General features: G+C 32.7%; 2 protein-coding genes across 3 annotated transcripts; one reads left to right on the top strand and one right to left on the bottom strand.

Moving 5' to 3' along the window:
- Positions 1-6082: 6082 nt before the first annotated feature.
- Positions 6083-7170, top strand: LOC133810465 (uncharacterized). Its single transcript, XM_062246061.1, has 2 exons — positions 6083-6687; positions 6787-7170. Exons 1-2 carry the CDS (start codon positions 6094-6096, stop codon positions 6844-6846), a joined length of 654 nt encoding a protein of 217 aa, XP_062102045.1. The 5' UTR covers positions 6083-6093; the 3' UTR covers positions 6847-7170.
- An 802-nt stretch (positions 7171-7972) lies between these two features.
- Positions 7973-11115, bottom strand: LOC133810439 (B3 domain-containing protein Os01g0234100-like). Of its 2 annotated transcripts, none has more exons than XM_062246059.1 (7): positions 10772-11115; positions 10598-10678; positions 10230-10261; positions 9952-10117; positions 9655-9861; positions 9019-9109; positions 7973-8920 (listed from the first exon to the last, which is right to left on the bottom strand). In XM_062246059.1, exons 1-7 carry the CDS (start codon positions 10877-10879, stop codon positions 8160-8162), a joined length of 1446 nt encoding a protein of 481 aa, XP_062102043.1. In that variant the 5' UTR covers positions 10880-11115; the 3' UTR covers positions 7973-8159. The 2 variants fall into 2 exon arrangements, with proteins under 2 accessions (XP_062102043.1, XP_062102044.1); XM_062246060.1 differs by having other exon boundaries at positions 9952-10114; positions 10772-11114.
- Positions 11116-11557: the final 442 nt, after the last annotated feature.

The raw sequence follows: 11557 nt of genomic DNA on the forward strand, positions 1-11557 counted from the left end.
CTCAAATTGAGATTGAATTGATCTATGATCAACTATATGATATGACTAGAATAGATAATAAATGGTATGTTTACTTATCCTATCTACTGTCAATATCGGTCCAGTTCGATGTAACAAATACATCCGATTTTATCTACTTTGCTAATGTTCTGGAAAGAACATAACACTACAATGTGTAAGTAGATCATATTGTAGATTGGCAAGTCAGTGTAAATCATGTGCACTGACTAATCTTAGGACTAACTTATTTTGAGCATATAATCATATTTATATTCCACCATGATTACGTTACTATGAATATGATTAGCTATATGCTCGGGATTTAATAGAAGTTTATATTAGAAAAATAATCATGAAAATAAAACATGTGAGCAAAGTGATTGACCAAGTCAAAAAATCATTTATATTATTTTATTGATAATAAAATGAGATTACAAAGAAATTGAGTTTTAATTAAGGAATAAAACCCCAACAGAAACAACAACAAAACTACAGAGCATTTCGATCTGAAACAACACCCCAACTATAGATGATCTAGATCTGAAAAGCAACACCACAACGATAACAGATCTCGATCTGAAGAAAAAAAATCACAACTACAACTCGATCTCGATCTGAGAAAGCAGCAACGTCAAAACACTATAGCTGCCGGCAATCTAGATCTAACAGCAACAACAACAAAATCTAAAACATTGCTGTTTTCAGGTTGTTGGCATGTTATGTTGACATTGTTGTCAATGATCCTAGCATACAACCTGCACAGACAAGTAGACAACGCAAGATCAACACAAAATCAACATCAAGTCAACAACAGTCTCTAATGGTGATGGTGTTGATGCTGTGAAAATTTGAAGAAGAATAAGAAGAAAAAAGAATGAAAGAAATAGATGGAGAAAGAGAGAGAGAGAGAGAGAGAGAGAGAGAGAGAGAGAGAGAGAGAGAGAGAGAGAGAGAGAGAGAGTTAATGTTGCTTTGTGTTAATGATAGTTTTTTTTTTATATTTTCATTAGTGTATATTGCGTTGTTTTGGTGTTGAGACAGTGTTGCCGAAAGTGAAATATGAGACAACACTATCAAAACGTTAGAGAAATGATCAAACAAGTTAATATAAATCCTAAAACAAGACTTAAGCAACAAAACATAAAAGGAATCATCAGCGTGAGATCAACACGAAAACAATAGGAAAACTGAAAAATAACAAAATAAATCAAATCAAATGCAACAACAATAACAAAAATAAATCAAAAGATGAAAGCATCAACAAAACAACTTATAAACAACTAAAGATTAACATAACTATTAAAGATCTTGAGAAAAATTCATCAAGTCATAAAACCCAGATCAACATAAGTAACACCAGAACAACAACGGTCCAACAACAGAAAATAAAATACAAAATCACACAACAATCATACATAAACAACACAACAACAGTCCAGCAACAGACTAGAAAATAAGAAAATAGTTTTGCTCACATTAACTCTTGTGCTTCCTTGAAACCTATTCGTGTTTATGATTTTTTTTTAATCAACTAGTTTTCCATGAGAGAATGAACTTTTGGAGGTTCAATAAAAGAGAGAAAGAGATAAAAAGATGAACTTTTGGCATTTTTAATGCAATAATTACAAAAAAGATCCACATCTGATTTTATGAATAATTATTATAGAAAATATATATAAATAGATAAATTATTCCACTGACACATTTTTTTTCTTTTAATGAAAAGAAACCCAAACAAATTAAAAAACAATAAAAAAAAAGATAATGATCAAATATGTAGTACAACCAATAAAACAACACTGTTTAGGAAAAAAAATGAAGAATCTAAAGTGTAATCGTGTATTAGAAAAAGAAGGAATAGAGAGAAGAGTGTAGAAGAAAAGTGGTAAGAGTGTTAGGTTGAAATTTAAAATATTAAAAAAATACAAATAATCATTACAAGGTACATGAATTAGACAAAGTAGTATAATTGCAATATGTAAACTCAATGTACGATATAAATAAATAAAAAAAAGTGAATAGTAAACAGAATGAATCTTTATCTGGGAAGGCATGATTGGGAGCTAGCTCGAAATCCGAGAAATCGAATACCTCCTGGCCTCAGTTAGAAGGTTATCCGCCCCGCCTTGAGTTTCGGTCTTGCGCATTCAAGCGTTGAATAAGGCCTAAGAAGGGCTTTCCCGAGGCTGGGCGTAGATGTATCTATTCGGGGTCGAAACCCTCATTATTGATCATCTTGGGAAGGATTGAGTGGAATTTACGGAACCATGGACCATTACCATCGCTCCTGGGGGTCTTCTTACCATCACCGATCAGTTCGTGCGCCTATTCAGGGACGTTCAAAGCATGAAAGCGGATCTACGACCACCCTTGCTTGTTTGGCGCAAGCCATTAAGGGAACTGTTGTGAGTAGATATGTTGAAATTGTATCATTTTTGACCCTTTATGTAAAATTCCCAATTATTAATTACCCAAAATTAAAAATATTATAAATAAAAATCATGATTAATTTGAGTCAATACTCAACTACTCGAACATTTATGAAGAAACTTAAATGCCCAATACACGAGAAAGATATAACTAATTACTAATTTTCCATATTGTTTACTTGTTAGTGATTTTTATAGCTTGGACGATGAGTAACCTACATGATCACTTTTGCTCTAGAGTTCGAACTAAGACTAGCCAAATTCAAGTTAGGTATTAGTCATTTTGATTATTCAAACTAACATTAGCCTTTTCACTCCTAGTATATCATTGCATTTTTTAGCACGATGGATATGGAAATGTGTTTTTGTAATATATACAAAATTTAAGAGAAAAAAATTAGTAATTGTAATGAATGGCACTGTTGTTAGATATAATTAATCATATAGAGTTAAAAGAAGTAGGTTTGGCATCTTATAATAGGCCATGAGGATCATTAATTTCAAGCATTTTTCAGGCTTACAAATCAAAATACATTGCATTTTGACTGACCTGACCTGACCTGACCACCATCTGAATAAAGGAGTTCTCGTTTGGCGGGATCTTCCACGTGTCACAACCCCATTTGACTGACCACTTGGAAAAAGGTTAAACCATGTGAGTGACAACTATGTCCTTTTCTGCATCACTAGAATAATATTTCTATAATGTCTTTGCTTCTCTCCCAAGAACACTTTAAAATCCCAACTGCGGTTTCAAAGGGGTTTTTATATGTAAACAAGCTCATTTATTTGAAAAATAATGGAAACCAAATTAATCAGAAGATCATAATCCAACTCCAAATGCATACTTGTTTGACACCAGATTTTGCCAACCAAATGTTTTGATATTTTATTAGATTCTTCGTATCAATACAATAGTAGTATAATACATATATATATACATACATTTCTTTTCTTATTTGATGCTTAATTAATTAATTAGGATCATTAATGTTTTCCTTGTGGTGAAGCTATGTGGAATTGATATTAATTATGTCCTATTGCTAATAAATATAAACAAAAGGAAATTTTTTGTCTTCTCACTATATAAAATTTTACAAATTATTATTATGGTAGTATAGAAGTGGAGATATTTATATATATATATATATATATATAAATAAAAGGCAACTTATATTTGATCAAGCTCACATGATTTTAACCCTTAATAGATTAATAGATTTATTAGGAGTGTTTTTGTTAAAGATTAATATGATGATGATGTTAATACATATTGAAATGATAATTTATAGGAATTTTCTTAGTTAAATTATTTTTGCTTCTATGTTAGTGATATTTTTTATTTTTAGCACTTAGAAAAATTATAACTCAAATTTTTAGCATAATATTGTACATTATAATTATAACAGACATCTTAATAATTTTTGAAAATTTTTGAATAATTATATTATCAAAATAAGTGTTCAAATAAATCAGTTGTGTATAATTTTTTTTATACACATAGAAAAAAGACTACTTAAACAGTTATTTTGTATTCAAAATTTATCAAAAATTAACCAAATGCCTACATAAATATCATGTATACAATCCTCCCAAAAGAAAATTGAATTATAAAATTTTAAATACCGAAAATAGAAAAGAGTAGCAACATATAAATGGGAATGCAATTAAAAGTGTTTTTAAAAGGCTTAATTTTGAGAAAGAGATGATCACGTGGTCTCTTTTGATGGGTCGGCATCACCAGCTCATTCACTGCCACCTTACTTATCAGTCAAACCTCTCTCCCTCTCGGTCAACCATACCAATGCATGCCAAACTTCTCCTCTGGACTCTCTGTTGATGCTCTCTCTCTCTCTCTCTCTCTAAATATATAAATAAATATTCAGAAACCCAAAAACAAGCCTATTCCCTTAAATATCACTGCTGTTGCTTTCTATGCCAGCAATGGAAACTGTTACAACATCCCTAACCTGCCTATATATATGACACCACGGCCCCCTCCCCATTATTTTCCCAGTTTTTGTTGCTCATTTCTCCCTTGTCTTTTTCTTTCTTCTTTCTTTATAATTTTATGCCATCTACCTTTTCTTCGCGGAGAGAGTTTTATTTTAAGCTTTATTGATAAGACTTTCAGTGTTCTTAATATGTGAATAGTGTTCGACGTAATTTTTTTATAATAATATATATTGTAGCTATTTAGAGCATTTTGTAATTTTTCAAAAAAATTTGAACAATTTACATTATCGAAAACTAAATTCAAATATTTTGTTGAACGCGTGATTAATTTATTTTATGCGCATGGAAAACAACATATTTGAACATAATTTTCAATACTGTAAACTATTTAGAATTTTCTGAAAATTTATAGGATGCTCTAAACAACTACAATATACATGATCATAAAAAAAATCATATCGATAACTATTTACGGGTTGAGAAAACAAAAACCTTACCCGTAAAGCTTAAAGTAAAGCGCCAGTATAAAAATTGTCTTATATATTCTCATCAAATTTATTTTGACATCATTCGTTACTGTACCAGTTGAATAATTATTCTTGTTTATTTGAATTCCACTAACTTGTAATATTTATTTATTAGCAATTTTATTTTTTTGTATTTATTAGTGCTGTTCCTTTTCAAACTTATAATGCCATTTAATGCTCATAAAATATAGACAATTCATTTCACATAGGCGTTTGTGAATAGAATATGCATGGTTTCTTTATAAAAGGCTGCTACATTTGTCCCTAGCATTATTCATATAATAATAATAATAATAATAATAATAGTATATAAATATATGATATATCTTGTACTTTACATGATCTAGAGTAATATAAGACACTAAAATGTCGTATTATTATAACTTAATTAATTTTAAATATAAGATCGAAGTAGCAGTAGTGGTTTTGTTTTATCTAAACAACAATAATAATAATTACAAGAGCTTTCTTGTCGTTTTCCTCATTTTCACTTTTCAAGTTTAGAAAATTAAAATTTCATTAACTAAAAGAAATTAAATTAAACTAATAAAAACAAAAAGAGAAGCGCCAAGAAAGTGTGAGAGAGTTTGTAATTATCAAAACTCACACGTAATAATTTAAAGTTAACAAATTTGAATTTCACCCATTTTTTTTCTTGATAAATAAATGGTTACTATCAAAGATGATGAATTTGTTTATCTTAATTACATATTTTTGACGATTTGACACTTTCTTAAAATTAATCTTCATGAAAGCGTGCAAGTTTTTCCTACTCTCTTTTCTTTTGGGATAAAACAAAAAAAGCTTGCAACTTGCAATGAGAATGAGATTGAGTTTGAGTTTGAGGGGAGTTGTCTCGTGCGACTTTCCTTTGACCAAGTGAAAAGGTATAGAATCATACATATATATTTTGATATAAAATAAAAATAAAAAGGAGAGCTTCTTGGCAATTTCACTACCCCACATCCAAGGAAAAAACTGTTAAAATTAATTTCAAAACCATCCTCCTCATTCAATCTCACTGATCAAATGCCAATACACATATACATAATATATATCATCATGTCATGAGTCTCATGACAAAACATCATGCATGCATGCATGCATTAAAATCTTTGTTTATATTAAAAAAAAAAGTCATGCATATTTGTTAAATATAAATACCAAACATCTACAAATAGATGGTTTTGAACTTTGAAACAGTACTACTCTACAACAACACCTCTCTCTCTCTCTCTTTGTTTTTTCAATGTCGTTTTGATAAGGTTATGGCATGCTTAGACATGTACAACTCCGATCACAAAGGCCACCACCACCACCACCATCTTCTTCATCATAACTATGCACCAGTGAGCCCAAGAATCTCATTCTCCAATGACTTCGCGGATTCACAACACGTCATCAGGCAAGAACTACGGGCCGCCTCCAGATCAGAAGAAGCTCCGCCTGTTTCGTCGGACTTCGAATTCTCGGTCACCAACCACTCCATGATGAGTGGCGCCGACGAGCTTTTCTTCAAAGGAAGACTCTTGCCTTTTAAGGAAACAACGACGTCGTCGTCTTCTCAGAGAACAACCACCACTCTCAGAGACGAGCTTCTTGCCGGAGATGAAGATGACGTCACTCTCCGACCGTCGAAGGGTACTGGGTCGACCCGGTGGAAATCCTTTCTGGGCCTTAAGAAGGCCCACAATGGGTCCAACTCCAAGAAGCTTCAGCCTGAAGCTGCTTCTTCTTCTGCTTCTCTTGTCCATCTTAACAAGACCTCTTCACAGGTTATTATTATTTTTATTATTACAATCTTTATTCATTTATTTATTTTTTACTTTACAAATGTTTATATTTATTGACTCTGATTTATGTATTTTTAATAGGATTTATTGAATATTAATGAAGGAGGGTCTACATGCCAAGATGTTGAGATTGGAATATAGCACCATTGGTTCTTTGGGGGGTGATATAATATAATTTATATTTTTTTTATTAGAAGCCTTTTGGAGTGAGGAACTTTTTTTTCCTTTTATTTTAAGAGGAAGGTTAAGGTTGATTTCTGTTTTTAATTAATTACCAGAATTTTCTATAATATTTTAGAGAGGGGGTTGTCAAATGTGTTAAAGCTAAGAAGGGTTTGGTCTTAGGAAAAGTAATTATCAATTCCATCTTTGTATTGGTGTTTTTGGCTGTTCACTGTACAAAAATGTTTGCAGTTGAAGAACTTCTTTTTCTTTTGATTATTAGTATTAAATCATTTTTCTTCTTGCTATTATGTCATTATCTATTCATGCTTGAAAACAAGATTACGTTACATGATTTGGATCTGATTTATTAATTTTTCTTGGAATTGGATCTCTACCATAAATATTATTAATATACCATGTGCCCTTTTGTGATATCTAAGAGCTATCTTCACCCCTCTTGTAATAGTTGAAAAAGAGTGGCAAAATCCCAAAAGCCCATCTTCAAAACTCAAAAGAATTACAAGAATTTCAACTTAATTAATACCATAAAAGAAGTATTATTGTTATTTTGGTATCTTATGAATAAATGGATGATGGAGTAAAACAAGTAGAGATAGTGAGCCATTAATGTTGACAGCTAAGGCATTGCTGTTTGAGGGTAGAAAAACTTGTCCAGATCTCAAGGTGGATCTGTGGCCAAATTATAAATATATATATTTATACACACATACATACATAAGTGTATTGTGTTGGGTCAAAGAGTAGTAAAAGGCTGATTCATGGTCAAAGATGTTTGTATGTTTTCGTCTTAAAAGCATAGATACCTACCCCAGCTTACACCTTACACACAAATTCATAGCCTTGCATTATTATGGACCAGAGTACATTTACGTACTGGTTTATCGTACTTGTAACTTATTGACTGCCGTAAACGGGGAATGAAATCAAAGATTTAAAAAATGTATATATATATATATACTGTCTTGTCAAACTCAAAAACAAAAACCCCCTTGGATGAAATAGAAGTATCTAGGAACTAATCAAGTTACTGACTTTAGACAGCCAAATCGGCAAGTAATAAAAGAGAGTTTTGGTTGCTAAGGATCAGGGAATCTGCAAACATTATGTATTAACATATTTGCTGGTGGATGTGGCAAAACTAAAATCCCCTATTTGATCGCACAACACAATATCAGCCTTTCTTGTTTTTAGAGGTGAAGTGAGACAAGAAACATGGCGGAAAGTTAGAAATATGGTATGTATTTTGGTACATAAAGTTGATGACAATGTCACCAAGATGCTTTAACCTCTCTGTGGAACTTGCGCTCGTAGGTTTCTGCTTGTGAGCCTAGTTTGTCAATAGCTGCATCAAACCGAACACATGCATCTCTCAATTCCACAATCTTTGTCTCGATGTCTTTCATTCCAGTTTCAACATCAGCTCGCTCTTTTCTGGATTGAGCATACTTCCTTGCATCTATGCAGACTTCTGAGTCGATGGCAAGACCAGTAAGATGAGACAGCCGAGCACGTAGAAATCCAACATTCATGCCCAAAAGCTCGAATGCTTTTAAAGACTTGTCCCAGGCTGCAAAATCACTGAGTGAAGTAGTAAGCTTGCAAGCTTTTATGGCAGAAGCAACATTTACAGTCTCGGTGATGATCCCAACAATCAATTTGTGATTCATTCCCTTGATAATATTCTCATGAAGGAAAGCTTTTTTACTGCAACAGAGTTTATAATATGCTTTTCTTATATCTTCAGGAATCTCTGAATCTACAAGCAATCCATCTACAAGAATACTGAAATTCTTGAAAGATTTTATGTCCTTAAATTGAATTGCTGGCCCCAATAACTTGGAACCTTCCAAAACTTCAGAAGCAACTTCGTCACTGTCGTTTTCAGATTGATCTGCAGGCTTAGGAGGAGCTGATCTAGGGGAAACATCCTTCTTTTTCTTTTTCTTCTCGACAACAGATAAAGGAAGAGACTTTGGACGTTTCCTGTTAGTATTGTAACATTCTATTGCACCCAATTCTGCATAATTATCTGGTGTACCATTCATATCAAATGAGAGAAACATTAACCAATATAAAAATCAGATCAATAGCTTTAAAGCTAGGAAAAAGATGCATCAATTGTCTTACCTGCATCACTCTGTTTTGACTGACAATCCAAATTTAAGAGGCCAAGGGCTCCATCCACTTCAGTCAAATCATTTGCCCGTATTACATAAACCTACAAATTTAGAGGAAGATATATTATTGGCAGTGATGGCCAAAGGCAAATGAAATAAGCTAGACGTGTATAATCACCCTACGTACTTTATTTGCTGCAACATGTTGCTAACTTTGAAAATATGTCTAAATAAGCCTAAAATTCTAAGCCCAAAGCCCACTTACAATAAGAGTCCAAACAAATAGAGAACAATCTCAATACAAAATATATCCAAATACAACTCCTACATCAATCTCTCATGATAAAACCAAAATTATATCTTGGTCAAATTAAAGGAATGTTGATGTTGTCTTTCAACCTTTTCTAGTTCTACAACTAAATGGTTTTTTTTTCTCTTGAGATAGGATGGCATGGAAATATGCCAGACTACTTTTGGTAGAACTTTACAGTAGTGTTGACTATAAGACTTGTTATTTAAAACTCAATGGAACTTGATCCATTTCCACAGCATCGATGTTGTTCAATTTTCTTAACTGAACGAGTATTATCAAAGTGACAAGAAAAATGAGTAAGCTAAAATAAGAAAGTAAACCTCAAACCATCACCTTAAATTTGGTGGGTTCAACTAATTGGAAGACCAAAACATCCCCCTCAAGCAGTTTGTGTGCAACAGAAAACTGTCTCCAACCAGCACTCAACCCTGTCTTGTATGCAATGTATTTAACATGATATCGTTTTCCGTCTTCATCCTCCAAAGTGATTGTAGTATCTTTATCTGGTAAATGTGACTTGCAAAATGGCCCAGGAAGTCCCTGCCATACCACCAACAATGTTGTAAATATGTAAATGTCATTCATTCTACCAACATTATTCTCAGACTCGTATACTCTAACACCACATACCATCCAGAAGCAGCTTGCAACATGTGATCTAACCAGTGATTTCACAAAACTAGGGAATTCAGTCTCTAGATTTGATCGAACCTCCTGTCCTCGCATCACAGCAGATGACTTGGCTTCACCAGATAAGGGTGATGCATGAATTGCAACCTTACTTGGCTTAGGACTGCTAATAAAAAAGGCATAAAAACAATATTGTCCTGAGTAAATATAATTCATACAACCAGTAAGAATGAAAACATGAAAAGACATAAAAGAACATAAAAAAATGTTTGACTCACATCAAGGAATTCCTTGCATGACCAGATACAACCTGTTCGAGCATATATTAGTTTCAGAAATATAACAACTGATAAAGAACAATGCCATTTCATTCATGCTACTCTTTGGCAGCAAATTACAACTTATCACAAGCTAAGCATGATTCGGGAAATGTCTTACTATTCTAATAGATTAATATCCTCAGCAATACCCTTTTGAGTAAAACCCAATTGTCCAATCTCTTATGCACATTGGCATAAAAATCTATAGGCATATGATGTGACCACCCACTGATCTTAATTTATCTTAAAAGATCCCAATTCCCAAATTGCAAATCAAACAATATTAGGTTTCCAACAAGTAAATTTCCCAAAATAAATCCTCTTACAAACTTAATTTGAACATCAGGATTCCGTTTCTTGGCAATACAAGGCTCTTCTTCTTTCTCCTTAAGAATCTTCTTCTTGGCCTGCAGATAATAATGTACCCCAAATCAAAAAATAACAACCATACAACCTCAATTAAAGATAGATATAGAAACAAAAAGAGCGATAGAGAGTACCGGATTGGTAGAAGAAGAAGAATGTTTGAGCTTTAGCCTGGGGGATTTAGACAATTGGGCCAAAGTTACATCCTCCGGAATCTCATGCTCAAACGATACCGTTTCCATCGAAATCTTCCACTACTTCCTCCCCGGCCCTTGGCCTTGTAGCTTCCTCCTCTACACCACCAATCCACAATCTGTAAAAAAAAACCAGAAATGGATCTCGAAAACTAGAGAAAGAGAAGTGAATCAACCCAAATCATGGCGAAGATTCTTCATAATTTTTTTTGGGATGAATACTGGTTGGGTTTGTTGAAGACCTGGGGACCCAAAAAAAAAATAGAATACCGTTTAACAGTTAATTTTTAATTAAGAATAAATGCATTGGTTTATTATTGTCAGATATTCTCTAAATAACTGACTTAGACATAAATATGTAATTAAGCTCACACGTGCGATTCCCCAAGTTAAGTTATTACTGTACTGATGTGACGCGATGTCGTTTTAGCTCGCTCTCTTACGAGCTGTTTGCTCGGCCTGTTTGGATAAGTATGTTTTTATTCCTAGATATTTGGGCTCGTTTTAGCTCGCTCTCTTACGACTGTTTGTTTGACATGTTTGGATGAGTATGTTTTTATTCCTAGATATTTGGGTGAGCAGATAAAGTTGATTCCTTCCACAATTGAACTGATTTTTAGATAGGAAAAGTTGGGTATTTATGTATATTGTAGGTGCATTAATAACAAAAATATCATTCTTTAATATTATTCTAAAATAATGCTAGTATTTATTTGGTTTCCAAAA

This window comes from Humulus lupulus, chromosome 1 (assembly GCF_963169125.1).
Source record: "Humulus lupulus chromosome 1, drHumLupu1.1, whole genome shotgun sequence".
NCBI lineage: Eukaryota > Viridiplantae > Streptophyta > Magnoliopsida > Rosales > Cannabaceae > Humulus > Humulus lupulus.

Coding starts and splice junctions, on each gene's coding strand:
- LOC133810465 (XM_062246061.1), top strand. CDS start 6,094: ATGGTTTTGAACTTTGAAACAGTACTACTCTACAACAACACCTCTCTC. Junction 6,688..6,786: donor TTAACAAGACCTCTTCACAG/GTTATTATTATT, acceptor TATTTTTAATAG/GATTTATTGAATATTAATGA.
- LOC133810439 (XM_062246059.1), bottom strand. CDS start 10,879: ATGGAAACGGTATCGTTTGAGCATGAGATTCCGGAGGATGTAACTTTG. Junction 10,679..10,771: donor CTTCTTCTTCTACCAATCCG/GTACTCTCTATC, acceptor TATTATCTGCAG/GCCAAGAAGAAGATTCTTAA. Junction 10,262..10,597: donor CTGATGTTCAAATTAAGTTT/GTAAGAGGATTT, acceptor ATGCTCGAACAG/GTTGTATCTGGTCATGCAAG.